The following is a 25404-nucleotide window of genomic DNA, read 5'->3' as shown; positions in this document are numbered from 1 at the left end:
ACCTGGCCTTAGCTTTATATTGCTGAGAGAAGCACTGACGAGATAGAAAAACAATTGTGAGTTGCAAATGCACCCTTGCCTCATCCCCAGCCACATCAGCATGGTGCAGAGAGCAGTTCTGTGCTCTAGGGAGAGGGAGAGCGCAGCAATTGTGAGGCATTGAACTCAGCGCTGCCTGCTAGAGCGGAAAACAAAGCTGGACCAAACTCAGCCGATGCCCATCCGTGGAGGGAGCAATTAGACTAGCCCTAGCCCAAGGGCAGTTGCCAATCCCAGCAGTTTGAACTTGACTTCCTGCCAACCTTTCCACCATGGACTAAAGTGCTCTGGGGCCTTAAAAGAAAACCGAGAAAAAGAAACCAGGCCACGGTGACCACAACTCCTGAGTGAGTCTGAGTGCTGACCTGGCCCAGAGCCTGTGGACTATGGGGGGACACGACCTACTGAGACACCAGCCAGGACAACTAAGTGACTGCTGGAACAACTGCCCTAGCCCCAGGCTGCACCGTTTGTGGCTCCAAAAAAACCCCTTCCCTCTGCTGGGAAGATAAGAAAGAGTGAGGACTTTTTCTTGCATCTTGGAATCAGCCCAGCCACAGCAGGAGAGGGCACCAATCAGAGTCATCAGAAATCGCTACAAGTAATCAGTACCGCTGTGCCAAGGCTTTGAGACTTTCATCATTGATCTAATCATTGCCCCAACCCCCAGTTCCAGGCCCTAGATTGTGGACATTTCTAGACACTCCTTGGGCCAGAAGGGAACCTGCTGTCATGAAGGGAAGGACCCAATCCTGGCAGCATTCATCACCTGCTAACTGAAAGGCCCTTGAGCCCTGAATAACCAGCAGTGATACCCAGGTACCACGCTGAGGACCTTAGGTGAGCCTGAGATTACTGGCTCACAGACGAGACTCAACACATTCCCAGATGTGGTAGCTATGGGGGTGAAACTCCTGCTTTAAAAAAAAAAAGGTGGAGAAAAGAGTAAAGGGGACTTTGTGGTGTGTGGTGTGTTAGTGTGGTGGTTGCCATGGGGGTGCTTGTGTAACTCCACTCTTAGCTCCAAGTGGCTGAGAACACAGACAAAGATTTTGTTTGTTTGGGAGAAAGTAAGGGAAGAAACCAAGAGTCTTTGTCTGGTAATCTGTATAATTCATCCAGATCTTGTTCAAGAGGAGGCTGAGGCAGGAGAATGGCATAAACCCGGGAGGCGGAGCTTGCAGTCAGCTGAGATCCGGCCACTGCAGTCCAGCCCGGGCTACAGAGCAAGACTCCGTCTCAAAAAAAAAAAAAAAAAAAAAAAGAATATCAAGGTGATACCTCAATGAGTCTACAAGAACTACAGCATTACTGGGCTTGGTGTGCCCCCTAAAGTAGACACAGCTTAGATCACAACACACATGTACTTTTGAATATCTTGAATGCTTTCCCAAGTAGGACATGTACAAAAAGCCCAGATAGTGAAGACTACGATAAATACGTAACTCTTCAATGCCCAGACACTAAACATCTACTAGCATCAATACCATTCAACAAAACACGACCTCACCAAATAAACTAAATAGCCAACAGGTAACAATCCTGGAGATACAGAGATATGTGACCTTTCAGACAGGGAATTCAAAGTAGCTGTTTTAGGAAACTCAGAGAAATCCAAGATAACACAGAGAGGGCATTCAGAATTAGATAAATTTAACAAAGAGACTGAAATCATTAAAAAGATTCAAGCAGAAATTCTAGAGCTGGAGAATACAATTGGCATGCAATACATTAGAAAGATCACTCATCATAATCAAGTGGGATTTATCCCTAAGATGCAAGAATGGTTCAACATATGCAAATTTATCAATGTGATGAATCATATTAACAGATGAAGGATAAAAGCCATATGATCGTTTAAATTGATGCTAAACAAAGCACTTGATAAAATTCAACATCCTTTCATGATAAAAACCACTAAAAAACTGAAGATAGAAGGAACATAACTCAACATAATAAAAACTATATATGACAGACACACAGCTAGTATACTGAATGGGGGAAAACTAAAGCCCTTTCCTCTAAGATATAGATCATGACAAAGATGCCCACTTTCTCTACTGTTATTCAATATAGCACTGGAAGTCCTAGCTGGAGCAATTAGACAAGAGAATGAAATAAAGGGCATCCAAATTGGAATGGAAGAAATAAAATTATTCTTGTTTGCCAATGATATCACCTTATATTTGGAAAAATCTAAAGACATCACCAAAACCTCTTGGAACTGATGAACAAATTCAGTAAAGTTGCAGGATGCAAAATTAACAATTAAAAATCAGAAGCATTTCTATATGTCAACAGTGAACAATATGAAAAAAAAATGTAGTCTCATTTATAGTAGCCATGAATAACATTAAATACCCAGGAATTAACGTCAGAAGAGAAAGATCTCTGTGATAAAAACTATAAAACACTGATAAAACCAATTGAAGAGGGAACAAAAAAATGGAAAGAAATTCCACGTTCATGAATGGGAGAAATGAATATTCTTAAAATGTCCATACTATCGAAAGCAGTATACAGAGTCAATGCAGTCCCTATCAATATCCCAATGCCTTTCTTTACAGGAATAGAAAAAACAACCCTAAATTTTATAAGGAACCATAAAATACCTTGAATAGACAAAGCTATCCTTAGTAAAAACCAGAACTGGAGGAATCACATTAATTGACTTCAAATTATACTACAGAGCTATGCAACCAAAATAGCAAGATACTGACACAAAAACAGACACATAGACCAATGGAACAGCATAAAGAACCCCAAAACTAATCCACACACCTACAGTGAGCTCATTTGCAACCAAAGGTGCCAAATCACACACTGGAGAAAAGAAGTCTCTATAAATTTTCTGGGAAAACTGGATATTCACATGCAGGAGAATGAAACCACACCCCTATCTCTTGCCATATACAAAAATCAAATCAAAATGGATTAAAGACTTAAATCTAACACCTTAAATTATGAAACTACTACAGAAAACATTGGGAAAAGTCTCCAGGACATTGGTCTGGGCAAAGATGTCTTAAGGAACACCCCACAAGCACAGACAACAGAGCAAAAACGAACAAATGGGATCACATCAAGTTGAAAAGCTGCACAGCAAAGGAAACAATCAATCAACGAAATGAATAGACAGTCCACAGAATGGGAGAAAATATTTGCAAACTACCCATCTGACAAGGATTAATAGCCAGAATATATAAGGAGCTCAAACAACTGTCTAGAAAAAAATTTAATAATATAATTATAAAATGGGCAAAAAATCTGAATATACATTTCTCCAAAGAAGACATACAAATTGCAAACACGCATAAAAAAGGGTGCTCGACATCATTGATTATAAAATAAATACAAATCAAAATTACAATGAGATATAATCTCACCCCAGTTAAAATGCCTTATATCCAAAAGACAACAACAAATGCTGGCAAGGATGTGGAGAAAAGAAAACCATGGTGCACTCTTGATGAAAATGTAAATTAGTACAACCACTATGAAGAATGGTTTGGAGGTTCCTTAAGAAACTAAAAACAGCCATCATATGATCCATCAGTCCCCCTGGATATACCCAAAATAAAGGAAAACAGTATCAAAGAGATATCTGCACTCCTATGTTTGTTGTGGACCCTTTCACAATGGCTGAGATTTTGAAGCAACCTAAGTGTCCATCAACAGATAAATGGATAAAGAAAATGTGGTGCTTATACACAATGGAGCACTATTCAGCTCTAAAAAGTAATGAGATCCTTTAATTTGCAGCAACATGGATGGAACTGGAGGTCACTACGTTAAGTGAAGTAAGTCAGGCACAGAAAGATAAACATTGCATGCTCTCACTTATTTGTGAGATCTAAAAGGAGAATTAATTTGTTTCGGAATGGAAGAGCAATTTCTTCTTCCGTTTAATAAACCTTGACATTGAGATGCACTCAAGGGCCTGGGGTAGAAGTGGAGAAATGACCCTCATGACTTCTGCCCCCACAAAGCCTGGAGCAGGCAGAGCAGGTCACTCTAGGTGCAAAGAACACTCAGGAGTGGATGGAGCAGGCAATGTGCCCTTTAAGAGGAGCATGACAGAAGGCTTCAAGGAATGATAAAATGATTGATCAAAAGTTATGAATTTCCTATACAATATAAAATGTTCTTAGCCACATAAGAAAACTCAAGAGAATTCTACAGAGTTTGAAATATGCAGCCCATATCCCTAAGCCATATTGAATTAAACCAAGAAAACAATTTAACAAAAATATATACATTAATGACCACAGTGATGATCAATAATTACAGCAATAGGCCAGACGCAGCGGCTCATGCCTGTAATCCTAACACTTTTGGAAGCCAAGGTGGGTGGATCATTTGAGACCAGGAATTCAAGACCAGACTGGCCAACACAGAAAAACCCTGTCTCTACTAAAAATACAAAAATTAGCTGGGTGCAGTGGCCCATGCCTGTAATCCCAGCTACTCTGAAAACTGATGGATGAGAATCCCTTGAAGCCAGGAGGTGGAGGTTACAGTGAGCTGAGACGCATCACTGCACTCCAGCCTAGGCAACAGAGCAAGACCCTGTTAAAAAAAAATTACAGCAATGTCCAGATGCACAGGTTCCTTGTACAGTCTCTCTAGTTCAAGAAAATTGTATTAGCATTCATGTATTCTGATTTGAAACTTTTATTTAAATTCATTTCACTTATGTTTTACAAATGATTTTCTTTTTTTTTTTTTCCTGAGACAGAGTCTTACTCTGTTGCCCAGGCTGGAATGTAGTGGTGTGATCATGGCTCACTACACCCTCAACCTTCTGGGCTCAACTGATCCTCCCATATCAGCCTCCCAAGTAGCTTGGACTATAGATACATGCTACTATGTGAGGATAATTTTTTTATTTTTTATAGAGATGGGGGTCTCAGTATGTTGCCCAGGTTAGTCTTGAACTCCTGGACTTAAGCAATACTTCCACCTCCGCCTCCCAGAGTGTTGGGATTACAGGTGAGATCCACCATGCCTGGCCCCAAATGATTCCGATTTCCCTTTTCTTCTATGTTAGTTTACCTCACTGTCTTATTCTTCCATGTAATTTTTATTCCACTAGCCATTCCCTAAATTTTTCTTTTCAATATTAAATAGTGTTTTCAAAATGTAAATTTCACTGTTAAGTATTTTGGACAAATCTTATCTGTATGACTTTATGGTAGACATTTACTTAATATAATTTTTCCTATTTCCCTCCCACCCCCATAAGGCAGGGAGTGATCCTTCACTTGGTGAGGACCCTACAAGACCAATTCTCATTTGTTTTAAAAGTACATTGTGGGGATTGGGTTCCAGTACACCTTGTAGGTACCAAAATCTGAGGATCCTTAAATGCCTTATATATAATGCTGTAGTATGTGCATGTAAGCTATGCACATCCTCTCACATACTTTAAATCATCTTTAGATTACTTATTATGCCTCATGCAAGGTCTATATATCACTTCATTGGAATTGATTCAACATAGTGCTCAGAACACGGCAAGTGTTGCTTTTTGGAACTTCGCAACATTTTTTTCTGAATATTTTTCATCTGCAGTTGATTGAATCCACAGATGCAGAACTTAGATAAAGAGGGCTGACTGTATTTACTAAAAGCTTTTGTAATTCATCTCTGCTTACTTTACCACTGAAGTAATCCATTCTCAACATATCTTATTGTGAAATTTGTTGATCAGTATCTGTGGAATGGGAATAGCCATAGCTATTAGAACGTGTACCTTCCACACCCAGGTAGCTCTGTTACCATCAGAGGAGTCATTTGTTTACTGGAGTTACATGTCTCCTGTAGCACTCGAATGATCATTGTTCTTTTTCCTTCCTTTACCGAAATATAATTGCAAAATTAAATAAATATGTTTTGAAGCAATTAAGCCTAAATTGAACAAGTATTCTGAAAAACAAAATAAGAGGTAAGTTTTACAAAAATTGAGTAAAATGCAGATGGTAACAACATTCTTAAAAATTATCATACAAGCTGGGCATGGTGGCTCATGCCTGTAATCCCAGCACTTTGGGAGGTCAAGGTGGGTGGATCACCTGAGGTCAGGTGTTCGAGACCAGCCTGGCCAACATGGTGAAGCCCCATCTCTACTAAAACTGCAAAAAATTATCCGGGCGTTGTGGTAGGCACCTAAAATCCCAGCTACTGAGGAGGCTGAGACAGGAGAATCGCTTGAACCCGGGAGGCGGAGGTTGCAATGAGCCGAGATTGTGCCATTGCACTCGAGCCTGGGCAACAAGAGTAAAACTCTCAAAAAATATATATATTTTTAAAAATTATCATGCAATTTTATTATAATAGGAACTCTAAATGATTTTTAAACATTTTTGAATTTACAGGTCACATTTTAAAACTGTAAATCCTTTGACTATTTATTTTAGTACATAAGAGAGCTAATGAAAATCTTCTATGAAAGGAAACCAACTCTAAATAAAATGTATGATTCTTTTTAACATACACACACACACACACACTGCCCTGTGGAAATATTTTGAAGCACATTTAAAATGTTATTTCATAAAAATAAAATTTAGAAATAAAGAGGACTTATAACTAATAAAATAAATTATACACTTACCCTATGAAAAATGAGCTAAAATTATTCTCAAATGAACATGCATGCTATTCAAAGCTTTTTTAAATCAACAATGCAAATATGTTGGAAACAGACAACTAAAATTTTTTTTAAGTCAAACAAAGACAATTTCATAAATTAGAAAGCAAGAGGCTGAAATACAGCTTTAGACAGGACATTTTCTCCCAGCCAAAAATGAAACTTAAATCATGTTTTAAAACAAGAAACACTGAAAGAGTCAAAGCATCAACCAAGAACTGACCAGGCTCATTATGTTACATGTTTTTAGAGAAGTTGTCTTCTTGGAATAAGTTGAAAAGTTACTGTGAATTATTTGGAAATACTATTTCTCAAGATTTTGCCTAGTTCCATGGGATAACCCTATGTTAAAATAAATGTATCTCATAGTCTGCCAGACAAAAAGTGCCGCTTAAAAATAATTTATTCAAGTGAACTTCATGAAACATAAAAGTAACCATTTTAAAGTGAACAATTCAATGGAATCTGATAAGTTCACAATATTGGGAAACAACAACCTCTAGTTACAAAACATTTCCATGATCCCAAGTTGTAAAACCTCTTACTCATTAAGCAGTAATAAGTGTTGGTAAGAAGATGGAGAAATTAAGCCTCATGCATTGCTGGTGGAAATGCAAAATGGTTCAGCCATAGTTGAAAACAGTTTGACAGCTTTTCAAAAAACAAAGTATAGAATTATTATATTACCCTGCTATTCCACTCCTAGTTATATATATAAAAAGTACCACTTTTAAATTAATACTCCAATATTCAACCCAATAGATATACATTTATAGAAATTTTCTTAATCCAGTCTGTCACTGATGGACATTTGGGTTGATTCCAAGTCTTTGCTATTTACAAGTTGATGGGTGCAGCACACCAACATGGCACAAGTATACATATGTAACAAACCTGCATGTTATGCACATGTACCCTAGAACTTAAAGTATAATAATAATTAAAAATAATAAGTAAATAAAAAAGTAAAAAAAATAAAAATAAAAAATAAAAAATTAAGAAATTATACATTCACAGCAGTTAGCAATTGTAACAGTAAGTTAAAATATGTACATGAATTATTTTCAGAGTAAATGCAAGTTAACATTTTGAAGTCCCCAGATAGAAAGAACCAGTTATATAAAACCAATTTTTTAAAAATCTGAGCAGTAACTGACTCATCAGCAAATTTATTGGAAGCTGAAAGACAAACATTTTTCAACTATTGACAAAGGAGTGTAACTCAAGAAGTTGATATGCAGCAAGGTGTCAAGAGAAATACAATTATAAGTGTGCAGGAAAGAATAAATCAATCAAATAAAGAAGAAAAGAAACTATAGAGAGCACACACCTTTGTCATGTCTGTTTACCATAGAGATGGTCTGTATATGTGTATGCTATTTCCAAAGAGCAAATGTCTTCAAGTTACAAGCAGAAAAGAACTTTGAGGTTTCATTCAAATACCTATTCAATTCTGTTCCATTGGTCTATATTTCTGTTTTGGTACCAGTACCATGCTGTTTTGGTTACTGTAGCTTTGTAGTATAGTTTGAAGTCAGGTAGCGTGATGCCTCCAGCTTTGTTCTTTTGACTTAGGATTGTCTTGGAGATGCGGGCTCTTTTTTGGTTCCATATGAACTTTAAAGCAGTTTTTTCCAATTCTGTGAAGAAACTCGTTGGTAGCTTGATGGGGATGGCATTGAATCTATAAATAACCTTGGGCAGTATGGCCATTTTCACGATATTGATTCTTCCTATCCATGAGCATGGTATGTTCTTCCATTTGTTTGTGTCCTCTTTGATTTCACCGAGCAGTGGTTTGTAGTTCTCCTTGAAGAGGTCCTTTACATCCCTTGTAAGTTGGATTCCTAGGTATTTTATTCTCTTTGAAGCAATTGTGAATGGAAGTTCATTCATGATTTGGCTCTCCGTTTGTCTGCTACTCGTGTATACGAATGCTTGTGATTTTTGCACATTAATTTTGTATCCTGAGAATTTGCTGAAGTTTCTTATCAGCTTAAGGAGATTTTGGGCTGAGACAATGGGATTTTCTAAATATACAATCATGTCATGTGCAAACAGGGACAATTTGACTTCTTCTTTTCCTAACTGAATACCCTTGATTTCTTTCTCTTGCCTGATTGCCCTAGCCAGAACTTCCAACACTATGTTGAATAGGAGTGGTGAGAGAGGGCATCCCTGTCTTGTGCCAGTTTTCAAAGGGAATTTTTCCAGTTTTTGTCCATTCAGTATGATATTGGCTGTGGGTTTGTCATAAATAGCTCTTATGATTTTGAGGTACGTTCCATCAATACCGAATTTATTGAGCGTTTTTAGCATGAAGGGCTGTTGAATTTTGTCAAAAGCCTTTTCTGCATCTATTGAGATAATCATGTGGTTCTTATCTTTGGTTCTGTTTATATGCTGGATTATGTTTATTGATTTGCAAATGTTGAACCAGCCTTGCATCCCAGGGATGAAGCCCACTTGATCATGGTGGATAAGCTTTTTGATGTGCTGCTGAATCTGGTTTGCCAGTATTTTATTGAGGATTTTTGCATCAATGTTCATCAGGGATATTGGTCTAAAATTCTTTTTTTGTTGTGTCTCTGCCAGGCTTTGGTATCAGGATGATGTTGGCCTCATAAAATGAGTTAGGGAGGATTCCCTCTTTTTCTATTGATTGGAATAGTTTCAGAAGGAATGGTACCAGCTCCTCCTTGTACCTCTGGTAGAATTCAGCTGTGAATCCATCTGGTCCTGGACTTTTTTTGGTTGGTAGGCTATTAATTATTGCCTCAATTTCACAGCCTGCTATTGGTCTATTCAGGGATTCAACTTCTTTCTGGTTTAGTCTTGGAAGAGTGTAAGTGTCCAGGAAATTATCCATTTCTTCTAGATTTTCTAGTTTATTTGTGTAGAGGTGTTTATAGTATCCTCTGATGGTACTTTGTATTTCTGTGGGGTCGGTGGTGATATCCCCTTTATCATTTTTTATTGCATCTATTTGATTCTTCTCTCTTTTCTTCTTTATTAGTCTTGCTAGCGGTCTGTCAATTTTGTTGATCTTTTCAAAAAACCAGCTCCTGGATTCATTGATTTTTTGGAGGGTTTTTTGTGTCTCTATCTCCTTCAGTTCTGCTCTGATCTTAGTTATTTCTTGCCTTCTGCTAGCTTTTGAATGTATTTGCTCTTGCTTCTCTAGTTCTTTTAATTGTGATGTCAGAGTCCTCAGAAATAATACCACACATCTACAGCCATCTGATCTTTGACAAACCTGAGAGAAACAAGAAATGGGGAAAGGATTCCCTATTTAATAAATGGTGCTGGGAAAATTGGCTAGCCATAAGTAGAAAGCTGAAACTGGATCCTTTCCTTACTCCTTATACGAAAATTAATTCAAGATGGATTAGAGACTTAAATGTTAGACCTAATACCATAAAAACCCTAGAGGAAAACCTAGGTAGTACCATTCAGGACATAGGCATGGGCAAAGACTTCATGTCTAAAACACCAAAAGCAACGGGAGCAAAAGCCAAAATTGACAAATGGGATCTCATTAAACTAAAGAGCTTCTGCACAGCAAAAGAAACTACCATCAGAGTGAACAGGCAACCTACAGAATGGGAGAAAATTTTTGCAATGTACTCATCTGACAAAGGGCTAATATCCAGAACCTACAAAGAACTCAAACAAATTTACAAGAAAAAAACAAACAACCCCATCAAAAAGTGGGCAAAGGATATGAACAGACATTTCTTAAAAGAAGACATTCATACAGCCAACAGACACATGAAAAAATGCTCATCATCACTGGCCATCAGAGAAATGCAAATCAAAACCACAATGAGATACCATCTCACACCAGTTAGAATGGCGATCATTCAAAAGTCAGGAAACAACAGGTGCTGGAGAGGATGTGGAGAAATAGGAACACTTTTATACTGTTGGTGGGATTGTAAACTAGTTCAACCATTATGGAAAACAGTATGGCGATTCCTCAAGGATCTAGAACTAGATGTACCATATGACCCAGCCATCGCATTACTGGGTATATACCCAAAGGATTCTAAATCATGCTGCTATAAAGACACATGCACACGTATGTTTATTGCAGCACTATTCACAATAGCAAAGACTTGGAATCAACCCAAATGTCCATCAGTGACAGACTGGATTAAGAAAATGTGGCACATATACACCATGGAATACTATGCAGCCATAAAAAAGGATGAGTTTGTGTCCTTTGTAGGGACATGGATGCAGCTGGAAACCATCATTCTTAGCAAACTATCACAAGAACAGAAAACCAAACACCGCATGTTCTCACTCATAGGTGGGAACTGAACAATGAGATCACTTGGACTCGGGAAGGGGAACATCACACACCGGGGCCTATCATGGGGAGGGGGCAGGGGGGAGGGATTGCATTGGGAGTTATACCTGATGTAAATGACGAGTTGATGGGTGCAGCACAGCAACATGGCACAAGTATACATATGTAACAAACCTGCACGTTGTGCACGTTATGCACATGTACCCTAGAACTTAAGGTATAATAATAATAATAAATTAATTAAAAAAATGGTTCAAATGGTAAAAAAACAACAACAACAACAACAACAACAAAAACAAATACCTATTCAAGCCATGAGGTTTTTTCAACCTTCCTAGACTTTCAAATGACCTCCCCGCACATTCAGTCCAGAATCAGTCATTACTAGCATGCCTAGATCCCACTCACAGCTAAAGCTCTCAATCAAGGTAAAGCTTCGTGGCCTCATCTGCTCTGCCTGTGTCAGGTCAAGGAGTCTGCCTGGAGAATGGGGAGTCAGGACCCAGTGTCCTCTGCCTCCACCAGCTCATGCATTCTTCAGTTCAGCCCATTGTACCCTCAAAGTTGGAGGTGGGAGGGAGGGAAGTTGTCTCCATGTCCTCATCAACACTTGTTATCTTTTGTGTCTTTGATAATAGCCATTCTAACAAGAGTAAAGTGATATCTCATTGTGGTTTTGTTTTGTGTTTCCCTGATGATTAGTGATAATAAGCATTATTTTTCATATACCTGTTGGCCATCTGTCTGTCTTCTTTCCAGAAATGTCTATTCAGGTCTTATGCCCATTTTTAAATTGTGTTATTTATTTTCTTACTATTGAGTTTTTTGAAGTCCTGATATATTTTTTCTATTAATCCCTTATCAGATATATATTTTGCAAATACTTTATCTGATTCTGTGGGTTGTCTCTTCACTCTATTGATTGTTTCCTTTACTGTGCAGAACCTTTTCAGTTTTGCATAATCTCATTTGTTTATTTGTGCTTTTGTTCCATGGGAGTTTGAGTTTATATCCAGAAAAACATTGCCCAAACCAATGTCATGGAGCTTTTCCCTATATTTTCTTCTAGTAGCTTTACAGTTTCAGGTCTTATATCCAAGTTTAATTCATTTTGAATTGATTTTTGTATATGGTGTGAGAAAAGGGTTCAATTTTGTTCTTTTGCATGTGAATATCCAATTTTTCCAATATCATTTATTGAAGGGACAGTCCTTTTCTCAGGTGTCTTTTTGGCACATTTGTCAAAAATCAATTGACTGTAAATGTGTGGGTTTATTTCTGGGCTCTAAATCCTATTCCACAGGTCAATGTGGCTTGTATAATGCCTGTACCATGCTGTTTTGAGTGTCAGAGCTTTGTAATATATTTAGAAAAAGGTAGTGTAAAGCTCCCCTTTTATTCTTACTGTTCATATAAATCATTTTATCTCTAGTTCTGTGAAAAATGACATTGAAATTTGACAGGAATGCATTAAATGTGTAAACCCCTTTGGCTAATATGAAAATTTTAACAATGTTAATTCTTCCAATCCATGAATATGGGATAGCTTTTCATTTATTGGTGTCTTCTTTAGTTTCCTACATCAATATTTTATGTTTTTCAGTGTAGATATTTAACCCTTTTGGTCAAATTTATTCCAAAGATTTGTTTGTTTGATTTGACACTGTTATAAATAAAATTATTTTTAAATTTCTTATTCAGGTAGTTAGTTGTTAGTGCATATAGAAATTACTGATGTATGTTGATTTTGATTTCTGTGACTTCACGTGAAGTCTTTCATTTGTTCTAACACAGTTTTTGTGGAGATTTTAGGTTTTACATGTTTAGGATCATATTGTCAACAGGAAAGCAGAATCTGTAAATTTGAAGCCACTTGATTCTTCACAAGTTGGACACAACCAATTGGAAAATGATACACCTGCAACCAGGTCTGCAATTATAATCCAACTGGTTTGACAAAGCCTCACATCCCTGCATACCCCAAACATTTCCTCTCCCTAAGTCTCTCCTGGTGGTAAGGTACACGTCATTCCACTTAGATCAACACCATGCCGTTCACCATCCTCACTTGTCTGGTCTCCTTGCCACCAGGTTTGCACTTCTCCAATCTATTTTCACCAAAGTAATATTTCTAAAATGCAAGACTGATCATTTTCTACTGTTTGTGAAAATCTGGGTCACAGAAAGCAAGGAATTATTCTACAAAATAAAACAGGAAACAAGACATGATTAGAATATTTACCACTCCTGCTTGGTCAATTGTCTGACCTTTGCTCTTACTGTGCTATTTCCCTGGCATCATCGCATCCCTGACAAAGTCTCTCTCCCTTTGCTAGCCACATGTAGTTATCTGAGGGTAACAGCTAGTCACCATTTAACACTGAGCTCCCGGGGCTGCTCTCAGCATCTTCTGCTTGATTCAATGTGCACAGTACAGGAAGAAGTGAGGTATCAAAATGAGCTATATCCTTTCCACATGTGCATCAAAGCATATCATACACTTTATAGCACCTATTTGCACATATAATTACTAGTTCAAATTCCTTGGGGAAAGCAGTGTGTAGTATTCATATTTGAATTTTATTTAGTGAATATTTTAGATGTAATATAGCATAACAAATATTCACTGGATAAATGAACAATTGAATATTTGATACTCTACCTCTTCTTATTTGTCTAATAAATTACATACTTCAAAACTCAGCTCAGATGTCACTTTGTGCTGGAAATTTTCCCTAAAACTTCTTTTCATCCCAGGCTAATATGTTTTCCACAGTCTATTATGGAATTCTGGATTCAAAACCTACCACTTGGTGGAGACTGTTAATCCTCAATAACAGACCTTAGTCTTTCAGGAACCAAACCATGTGGGCCAAGACAGCCTCCAATAAGTGTGGACAAATGGCTGGACTGTCTCAGCAGTGAATAGCTATGTTGAAATCAGCAAGTTTTCTAAGATATTATATCGTGTACTGCTCAAAAAAGGTGGGAGAGAGGGGACATATTTAATTATTTATTTAAAATTAATTTCAATTTTACAGAAAACTAGCATAAATAAAAGTAGTACGAAGAACGTCTATATCACTATCAACCTTTTTCTTACTCATTTCTCCGTCTCTCTCAATTTTATATCTTATACTATTTATCCTCTAAGTGGTATCATTATTTATTTCCAGAATATGAAAATCTCCTATAGAATTAGAAAGTAGTTATGAACTTCAGTAACTGTAACATCAATATAATATGACTGAATAATGCATTTTGAAGCGAGATGGAGTGTAAATTGAAAAACTTTCTAATACAGGGAAGCGGTTTCTAAAAGAGGTGTGAAAATGAGATCAAACACCATGGCAGTCTTGGAGTCTGGGAAAGAACACTGGTATAACATTCTCACATCTGATGAGCTAGGGAAGGAGGAGTAAATTACTCTCAAAATGGTCTACTCCATAGTTTTTTGAAAGGCAGGTCCCACTGTTAACATTTTCTTCAGAGCCCCCATGACATCCTTATTCCTAAGACTATAGATTAAAGGGTTCAGCACCGGAGTGAGGATGGTATAGAAGACAGATACCATCATGTCCTTCTCAGGGGTGTGGTAGGAGCTGGGGAGCATGTAGGTGTAGATGGCAGCCCCGTAGAAGAGGATGACCACAGTCAGGTGGGAGGAGCAGGTGGCAAAGGCCTTTTTCCGGCCCTCTGCTGAGTTCATCCTGTGGATGGTGAGGAGGATGAGTAAATAGGAGCTTGAAATGATCATCACAGGGATGAGGAGCATGAGGATACAGCATAGGTACATGAGGGTCTCATAGAGGGTGGTGTCTGAGCAGGAGAGTTTCAATACAGCAGGGACATCACAGAAGAAATGATGTATCTCCCGGGATCCGCAGAACGGGAAGCTCATGGTGATGGGAGTGAATATGAAACCATCCACCGAGCCCAGGAGCCAGCAGCCCGATGCCAGGAAGAGACACGCCCTACGGGTCATGAGGACAGGGTAACGGAGAGGATGGCAGATGGCCACGTAGCGGTCATAGGCCATGGAGGCTAGAAGGAAACATTCTGAACCTGCTAGTGTCAGATAGAGGAACATCTGCATCCCACACTCAGCGGCTGAGATCTGATTCACACCCATGACCTGGTCCAGGAGCATCTTGGGCACAGTGACAGAAATGTACACCACGTCCATGAGAGACAATTGATTGATGAAAAAGTACATGGGGGTGTGGAGGTGGGCATCGGAGTGTATCAGAAGGATCAGGACAGCATTTTCAGACAATGCCATCAGGAAAACCACAAAAATGACCACACACAGTACAGCTGGATGTTTGGATCGTCTGAAGAGTCCCATCAGGATGAAATCCGACCATCCAGTGTGGTTGGCCATCCAGGTGGTGTTGGCCATGAGGTTTCACCTAGGTCACCAAGGAAAGTTTGGGGTTAAAGTAATTTGACGTTTGAAACAAATTTGTGTGTGTGTGTGTGTGTGTGTGTATGTGTGTGTTCTAACCAAAGAAAGGCCCATGGGCCTGTAGATTTGAGGGTTATAAATTATCTGTAATTCAACAAATTTACCAGGAATTAAGAATTCACAACTGTGGATCAAAATGATGATTTGTACTGAAGTTGCCACAGTTCTGAGTCATGAGATTTCCTGATGACAGTGTCTGTTGTAAACAAGTCCTGGAAATTGGCAGTGCCACTGCCCAAGCAGACACGAATAGTGAATTATTGAAAACAAAGGAGAAGTTGGTCCCCCTGTTTTAGACTTTTTAAGAGAAGTCTAAAGTGAATTACATTCTCTGGTTTAAGGATCCATCTGGAATCTCAAAAACTCTCAGAGGTGTATTCTGTACAGGAATGATTTAGAAAGTGACTAAAATATCATTTGTGGAAAATCCATACCAAGAATTTGCACCCTTCTACCCACAGTATTGGACAAGGCTGTGAGGCTCCATGGCTTCGTGGAGCAAAACTCCACACATCCCCATGAGCAGGGCAGGGTCCTCCTGCTCACCAGACCCCTCAGAAACCAGAGACGCATGGGGCAAGGGGCCCAAGGTCAGTGGCTGGACTGCGGGGTGGTCCTGGCTCCCCTCCACCAGCTATTCCTCTGTTCACCGCATATAAAAATAGACAGTAAGAAAATGTTTGACCTCAGGGTTGATGAAGATTAAACGCAGAAAAGCAATGAAAGTGCTTAGAATATTACTAGTTACAGATGAATAAATACACATACTGTCAAATAGTTAATATCTACAGAAATTATTCTGCAGACTCTGTTACTATAATCATCTTACGATATGGGCTTCATTACTTCAGTTTGCTGATGTTATCATCTATTCAGACATGTGATAATTTGGATTTGATAATTTCTGCAGTCCTAGACAACTTGTATGTATACAGTTTACACTTATTTTATATAAATTTATAGATATGCATTTATATATGTATATATATGCAGATTTACAAATATAAGAATACATTTTATATGCATATTTACAAATAGAAATGAATATATTAATATAAGATATGTTTCTTATTTTCATCTTTGTTAAGCAGAGATTTATGGAGAATCCACCTTCTTTGTGACTAGTGCATACTTCTCCAAGCTTAACTCCTTAAAGCTCCTGTCATTCACATTAAATCTCAGGGGGGCATAACTAGGTTTCAGAAATTCCCTGCCATTTACCAGGCAAGGCTTTTGGTGTTTTTGCAAATATCTGCTTGATTGCCTGCTACAGTGAATTTTTTCATGGAAAGTGAGAGGCAGAGAAGAAAATAAAACACTAAGATGTCTCTCACTTCAATTCAATTCCCTCCACTATCGCTACTCACAGCCTGACTCTGTTAGCTAGTGCAGGAATCAAAGACAAATTAAATTTGCTTAAGCTTGAGGAGGTCACAGTCAGTCTATTCAGGAAAAACAAAACATATAAACATGACTTAAAGTACAACTTCAGATTAAAATGGCTATGAACTACATCAACAAGGCTAATTGAAGCAAAATACATTTAACCTTTCTGAAGAGAATCATTGATAACTCCTACATTTTCTCTTAAGAAGATTAAAACTTCGCAACTTTCCAATTTCTGACATATGTTAAATTTTAGCATTTATCAGTAAGAAGAAAACATAGGCAACTTTTTCTGGGAAGACTTTAGCAGTGGTTATCATACAGTCATATTTCAGGAAGAATTTCCAAGTTTCAAATACATTTTAAATTCTTTTAATAATTCTAATTAACTTATCAACATTTTCAAGTTTTGGGTGCTGATGCAGTAGACAACACTGCAAACAAATTTGATGTCTTAATTTAAATACTCGTGAAACCTGGGACATATTGCATTTAAAATTAGAACATTCCCTTATAATCCTACCCTCACTGGCAAATGGAAGTTAAGACCTGTGCAAAATTTATAAACAATCTGATAAACCATGTACCTGCTGACCTAGTCCGTGTTTGTGGTCAGAGTGAAGTAAGGAGCGGCGCAGTGACTGGGACACAAGGAGACTGGGCAGCTGTTTGCTGAGTGAATGGAGGGAGCACAAGAGGGCAGTGTGGGAGGGGAGGTGGATGCTGGGCAAATCTCTGCGGCACTTTCGTAAATGGGAGTCCCTGTCATGAAGCCATGCTGAACAGCTGACCCGGGACACCAGACAGATGAGGGAACACTGTGGCGGCAACATGCAGCACAACTGGACTTTTTCTTTCTTTTATTTTTCTTGATCACTTTGCTGGAGTTTCCATACAGCACAATGCATGTTTAACGCGGGGAATAATTAATAGAGGTGGTAGAGCAATATTGAGCATATATCTGAAGCTTACAGTATCCTAGCAATTGTTCTAAATGCCAGTTTACCACATTTAATTTTCCTCAAGAGCCTATGAGGTATGTAATCTTATCTCGCCATTTACAGATTTAAAAATTCAAGTTTTGGGGTATCTATCTAACATCACACAGCTAACCTGATGCGGTAAGCCCGTCGGTCCAGGTGTGGGACCCAGAGCATGTCACTTAACCTCAGTTCTCTTGGGGACACAGTCCTGCTTCCATAGTCTAAAATTTGGGTTTTAGATAACTCACTATCGGTTTCACCAGGGAAACATAAATATGATAGAAACATTTGTTGCTAGTGTTCTCTGAGACATAATTTCCATTCAAAGAAAAATTAGTTATTTTTCATCTGCAAAATTTTCATCTCACTAAAACAAACATTCAATAACAGGAAGAATATATGTTACTTTTTTCCGTAAATACTTGGAAATCAAAAACCCATTTACACAATATGTTGCAGTAAACAAGTGATATATAAAATGAGACTCAAAAGAAAAAGAAAACAGATCGGCTTTTCTCCATAAAAATAGATGATAGAGGAAAATGAGGAAATACAGTCAAGAACTAATAGAAGTGTTTCAAAAGCAGAACAAGTCAAGAACCGCGACCACCTTTTGCTCCTGCAATACTGTCTACCTGTCTGGTGTAACTCACCGTCAGATGATGTCTTGACCCTCATTTAGACAGTCTCATGGTGTGTGGCTGGCTTAAGTGTGCAAAGAAAAATAGAAGAGTGACATCATCCTCAGTTTCCCTGTGTCCATTAGGGGCGTAGACAAAAGTTTTCTGTGAATAAATCTTCTCTGGGGTTTTGAAGAAGAATGCAAATAAAGGAGCTAAAGAAGCTAACAAATATCTCTGTTGCCCTTTTCTGATTTTCTTCTCATTTTTTTTTTTTTTTTTTTTTTTTTTAGTGACAGAATCTTACTATGTTGCCCAGGCTGTAGTGCAGTAGTTTTTTACAGCTGTGATCACAGTGCACGAAGACCTCGAACTCCTGGCCTCAAGTGATTCCCCTCCACCTCAGTCTCGTGAATAGTTGGTTCTACAGACACACACCACTGTGCCCAGCTGTTTCGTTGTTGTTGTTGTTGTTACTTAATCTTCTTTTATTGTCAAACTGAAAATCTCAACAAATATTAACAATAATCTCAAATTTAGCCATTACTAATGAATTTTTACCTGTGATGTATGAGTTACTTATATATGGCCTTTCATGTTTGACACAATATTTTCATGTGTATGTGTCTCCTCCTTTAAACTTCAATAAATTTTTGCAAAATATTGCTATTTGTGTTCCAATCTTTCACAAATATAGGCTTTGAAACTCAGAGTTCAACTGATGTGTCAAAGACATTATCACTAATCAGTAATGAACTCCATACTAAAATTGCCGTCACAGTGTTCCCTCATCTGTCTGGTGTCCCAGATGTGTGACAACACATCTTCATTGCTGTCACTCTTCATTAGCTTATGTTCTTTCTGCTGTCACTCACCTGCAAGCTACGTCACTTCAGTGATGCATTTAATTTTAAAGTTTGTTTTTATTTTAAATATTGACATGACTAGAAAATCTAAAATCACAGGCTGGTACAAATAAAATTTAAAAATCAACCATAATGTAATAGTCCAGATAGAAACAAAACTTTAAAATTCATGTCTTGACTTCAAACTACAAGTGTTTATGAAGTGTACCGCGTGTAGCAGACAGCTGGAATAAAATGGGGAACTAAGTGGAAGCAACTCCACCCTCTTGGATCTTGCAGACAAGTATTTCCGAACCGTTTTCTGTGCGCGTGTTCTAGAATGATGTTGATCATGTTACCGTGTCATGGAGGCCTTTTCATGAAAACCTTTGTCCAGATAGTGTCTATCTTCTGTCTATTGGGCCCACGCTTTAGAGCTGGTGCCTCCGCTGACTTCTAGGGCTTCAGCCTGCAGAGAGCTTGTCCTGACTCCTGTGCTACCTGGTTTTCTGCAAGGCTATGAGAGTGCAGGCCCTGGGGGGACACTGGAGAGCAGGAGAAAGAAGGAAATTGTGTCTTATTTCCTGCTTCTGGTGATAATCTGTGGTGGCAGCAGCAGCAACTGCAGGCAGCCGGGGTCATGAGGGAGTTGTGGGCTTACAGTCAGTTTCAGCCACATTTGTGGGGATGCAAGCATCTGAGCTGCCGCATATCAGCCTGGGAAGGTCACACAAGCAGCCCTGGGCGTGCAGTCCCCACCACCTCAGCGCTGAGGAGCATATGCGGCACCACTGGTGACAACTCCTGGTCCTTGGGTGGTAACACTTGGCTCCTTGCTGCATCAGCCTTCCCTCCAGCCCTTTGTACCACCCCGTAACCACTTTTGTGCATTAAATCTGTTCTATTTAAAATGGGTTAAGCATCTAGATGTGACTAGACATTGATAGCCTATCAAATTAATTATACCACAATTACAATCCTAATAGTGATTTTTTAGGTTGTGTTCAAATTTCTAGGTGATAATTAGTTTGACATTTTTAATAGCTTATTTACAAAGGATTCTCTTTTTATTGTATATATTTAACGTATACCACATATTTTTATATACATAGTGAAATTATTACTACTTATTACTACAGTCAAGAAAATAAACATGCCCATCTTTACTTTGTGTGTGTGTATGTGTGTGTGTGTGTGTGTCTACATGTGCTAAGAGCACCTGAAACCTACTCTCTTGGCTACTTCCCAGTATACAATACAATATTATTAGCGATAGTCATTGTGCTATACATTAGATCTCTATACTTATTTATCCTACATGACTGCAGCTTTTAACTCTTTGACCAACATTTCCATGCTCTCCCCTGCCACCTTTCCCAGATAGCACTCTCTAAGTGTGCTTTTTCCTAAAGTGATTTGCAAGGAGATATAAAGTTTTTCAAGTTTCTTAATATCCAACAACTAAATTCCCTGTCCAAAAATGTTTTCAACTTGTGTTACATCACAAGCATTAAACTTTACATGTACCAGGACTGACTTCTATGCACTTTTCCATCTTAGTCAATTTGATAGCTACGTTATTGTTTATTTTGCCTTTTTGATTGCTAATGTTTATATGACTTTTGATGTGTTTATCTATTTAACTGTTGTTTTGTGAAATATCTGTTAAGTCCCATGCATGTTTTTCTATTTCCACATGTATATGTGCATATTTCATGTGTGTATATTAAGAATTTTTTCTATTTCATTAAATTTTTTTTTTTTTTTTTTTTTTTTGAGACGGAGTCTCGCTCTTTCACCCAGGCTGGAGTGCAGTGGCCGGATCTCAGCTCACTGCAAGCTACGCCTCCTGAGTTTACGCCATTCTCCTGCCTCAGTCATTAAATTTTATTTTAAGTTCTGGAATATATGTGCAGGACATGCAGATTTGTTGCATAGGTGAAAGTGTGCCATGGTGGTTTGCTGCACCTATCAACCCATCACCTAGGTATCAAGTCCCTCATGCATTAGCTATTTATCCTGATTCTGTTGCTCCCCACAACCCTCTGAGGTGCCCTAGTGTGTGTTGTTCCCCTCCCTGTGTGCATGTGTTCTCATTGTTCTGCTCCCACTTATAAGTGAGAATATATGGTATTTGGTTTTCTGTTCCTGCAATAGTTTGCTGAGGATAAGGGCTTCCAGCTCCATCCATATCGCTGCAAAGGACATGATATTCCATTTTATGGCTGCATAGTAATCCATGTTGTATACGTACCATGTTTTCTTTATCCAGTCTATCATAGATGAGCATCTGTGTTGATTCCATGTCTTTGCTATTGTGAGTAGTGCTGCAATGAACATATACTTGTATGTATCTTTATAACAGAGTGATTTATATTCCTTTGGGTATCTACCCAGTAATAGGATTGGTGAGTCAAATGGTACTTCTGATTCTAGGTCTTTGAGAAATCACCACATTGTTCTCCACAATAGTTGAGCTAATTTACATTCCCACCAACAGTGTAAAAGTGTTCCTATTTCTAGGCTGGGTGCAGTGGCTCATGCCTGTAATCCCAGCACTTTGGGTGGCTGATGTGGGCGGATCACAAGGTCAGGAGATGGAGACTATCCTGGCTAACATGGTGAAACCCCGTCTCTACTAAAAATACAAAAAATTAGCCGGGTGTGGTGGTGGGTGCCTGTAGTCCCAGCTGCTCGGGAGGCTGAGGCAGGAGAATGGCGTGAACCCAGGAGACGGAGCTTGCAGTGAGCCAAGATTGTGCCACTGCAGTCCAGCCTGGGCGACAGAGCAATACTCCATCTCAAAAGAAAAAAAAAACCACACAAGTGTTCATATTTCTCTGCAGCCCACCAATGTCTGTTGTTTTTTTACTTGTTAATGATCACCATTCTGACTGACATGAGATAGTATCTCATCGTGGTTTTGATTTGCATTTCTCTAATGATCAGCTTTTTTTCATGTTTGTTGGTCACATAAATGTCTTTTGAAAAGTGTCTTTTCATGTCCTTTGCCCACTTTTTAATAGTGTCGTTTGTTTTTTCTTGTAAACTTTTTTAAGTTCCTTGTAGATTCTGGATATTAGACCTTTGTCAGATAAATAGATTACAAAAAATTTTCTCCTATTCTGTAGGTTGTCTGTTCACAATGATGATAATTTCTTTTGCTGTGCAGAGGCTCTTTAATTAGATCCCATTGTCAATTTTTGGTTTTGTTGCAATTGCTTTTGCTTTCTTTGTCATAGAATCTTTGCCTTTGCCTATGTCCTGAATGATATTGCCTAGATTTTCTTTTAAGGTGTTTATAGGAAGGGATCTAACTATGAAGCTGGTCAGAACTGGTCCAAACTGACTGTGACCAGCTGAAACTGATCTAAACTGGTTAAAACTTGACGTAGCCCATCAGGACTGGCATTAATCAATTGCAGCTTGATTTCGACTGTTGGAATACCTTTAAAAGAGGACTGAGGCTTTCCCTGAGATGAGAAAAGCTCTCCTGCGGACCTTGAAAAAGCAAGGTACCAGGAGTCATTCAGCTGAAAAAAAATGAAAGATTTCAACCAGTACTTTAGCTTGGAATATGACTCTTAGCTTTATATGACACTGCAGCCCAAGCCAACAATTGGATTGCAATCTTAAAATACCTTAAGCAGAATACCCTGCCAAGACATGTAGAGACTTCTGATCCATATAAGTTGTGACAAAATGAATAGTTGCAATTTACAGCTGCTAAGTTTGCAGTACTTGTCATGCAGAAGAAGAAAGCTAATATGGTGGGAATGTTACCATAGATTTTTTAACACATCAGTTAATATTCATATTAGGGAATAGCAGTTTTTTCTCATGAAAGATACAAGAATGTCCATAATTACATTTATTATCATATAAATATCATTACAACAATATCTATGGTAATGCCATACATCAAATTACGGAAAACATGAAGACTTCAGAAAATAAAGACTTCTTTATTAAATTCAATAAAATTACTAATAAATCCATCAAAAAGTAATGTTATGCGATTGCAGTACACTACTCTTATAAAGATTAGCATGTCTAAGAATGTAAAATTCACACTGAGAGAATTTTTATTCTCAGCTTAGTCTCTTGTGCATAATTTAATGCCTGTGGAAGAAGGAAATAAATGAGATCTTCTCAATTCTCCAACACCCTGGAGGAAGACAGTGTCCATTACAAGACATGCACAATATGCCCAAACCTCAGCCTTATATATCTTTTTTCTCCATCTAAGTTACATTTCAGTTTTATAATGATTCTAAAGACATACTTTTAAGTTAGTAGATAAATAATTTGTGATTCATACTAACACAATGATTAGTCCAAAGTGTGGTATTGACCTTAGTAGAATTCTTTGTTTTTCAAGGATAAATCTAAGTATGTTAAAAGACACCAGATTTAATACATGCAGTCAAACAATGAGGCACTATGACAATGTCTCTCATTTGTTAGACAATATTAAAAAGACAAAATATATGGAGGTACATTTTCAATTGGAACAAATATATACTTGTAGCCATATACTGAACTAATCACAACCAAAATATGAAATATTTGAATGAACAAGAATGCAAACAATTTTTGCAGTTTATTAATCTTATGCTGCTACCTGTACATATATACAAATGAGTACATATTAGGTTCTGGATTACTTTGATTCAATACATAAATTTAAGCATGAAGCAAAGTATGTAAGAAAAAAGCAAAATATAGTTAGGCAATTTACTCTTCAGACTTGCCCTTCCCAAATACCTTCATGAACCCTCTGGCCACTTCTTTGTTCCGGAGGCTGTAGATGAGGGGATTCAGCATGGGAGTGAGGATGGTGTAGAATACGGACACCATCTCGTCCTGGGTGGGTGAACGTTCAGATGTGGGTCGCATGTACATAAACATGGCCGCTCCATAGTACATTCCCACCACCATGAGGTGGGAGGAACAGGTAGCAAAAGCTTTACGGCGGCCCTCCCCAGATCCCATGTGAATGACAGCCAGAATAACTCGAGCATAGGAAGCAATGATAATTGCTACAGGGAAGAGAAGCATAATTACACAGCAGATGAATATCATCCTTTCAAACATCAAGGTGTCATTGCATGAGAGAGTAAGAAGGGCAGGAACGTCACAGAAAAAATGGGGTATTTCCCGGGCACCACAGTATGAGAAGGACAGTGCAACGGCAACTTCAATTATACCATCAAGGCAGCCGAGAATCCAAGAAGCAGCAGCCATGAGACCACAGATTTTTTGGCTCATGAGGACTGGGTATCTTAATGGGTAGCAAATGGCTACATACCGGTCATAGGCCATTGCAGCCAAAAGGAAACATTCAGCTCCAAGTAGGGACACATAGAAGAATATCTGAGTTCCACAACCTGCTAGAGAGATAAATTTTTTTCCAGACAAGTAGTTGAAGGCCATCTTGGGTACAGTGGTGCAGATGAGCATGAGGTCCATGAGGGACAGCTGGCTGAGGAGGAAGTACATAGGGGTGTGGAGCTGGGTGTCCAAACAGATGAGGAGAACCATGGCAGAGTTCCCCATGACGGCCATTGAGAAGATGCCCAAGACCAGAGTGAAGAGAAAAGTGTGAGTGGGGCTGTGATTAAAGATTCCCAGGAGGATGAAGTCAGAGTTGAAGGTCTGATTCCCCCATGCCATGATCAATATGTTCACTATGGAGAATACAACGTGTGCAAAATAACCAGAATTATGTCACAGAAATATCAAGGACTTCCCTCGGAGAACAACACACCTACCAAATGTAAACATGGGGAAATTATTTCTCTGGGCATCAAATTTTTTATTTGTAGACTAGGAAATTTAAGAATTATTTTTAGCTCGATGTGAATTTTTTAATGCACAGTACATAGCTAACGCATATGATAGGTTTCACAGTAAAAACATGGGATTTTTCTCGAGTTCTATAATCTAGTGGAGCAAAAAGTCAACTAAAAAATGTAATGTAGATTATCCCTTTATAATTACACTAAAATCATGAGAAGACTCATGAATTTGGGGGAATTTCATTACATTACTATTATATCTCCCACAGAAACTAATCACATCACCTTATGATGC

At 38.3% G+C, this 25404-nt stretch overlaps 2 protein-coding genes across 2 annotated transcripts; both read right to left on the bottom strand.

The window, feature by feature from the left end:
- Positions 1 to 14323: 14323 nt before the first annotated feature.
- On the bottom strand, positions 14324 to 15408 carry LOC140710220 (olfactory receptor 2T5-like). The gene has a single exon (XM_073011442.1). The coding sequence runs from the start codon at positions 15406 to 15408 to the stop codon at positions 14446 to 14448; it is 963 nt and encodes a 320-aa protein (XP_072867543.1). The 3' UTR covers positions 14324 to 14445.
- Positions 15409 to 24045: 8637 nt separating this feature from the next.
- Positions 24046 to 24984, bottom strand: LOC103230971 (olfactory receptor 2M3-like). Its single transcript, XM_007990112.3, has one exon. The coding sequence runs from the start codon at positions 24982 to 24984 to the stop codon at positions 24046 to 24048; it is 939 nt and encodes a 312-aa protein (XP_007988303.3).
- Between the last annotated feature and the right edge of the window lie 420 nt (positions 24985 to 25404).

The sequence above is a fragment of the Chlorocebus sabaeus genome, chromosome 25 (genome assembly GCF_047675955.1).
Source record: "Chlorocebus sabaeus isolate Y175 chromosome 25, mChlSab1.0.hap1, whole genome shotgun sequence".
Taxonomy (NCBI): Eukaryota; Metazoa; Chordata; class Mammalia; order Primates; family Cercopithecidae; genus Chlorocebus; species Chlorocebus sabaeus.
The sequence above is the reverse complement of the archived record's forward strand: the minus strand, read 5'-3'. Positions and strand labels throughout refer to the sequence as shown.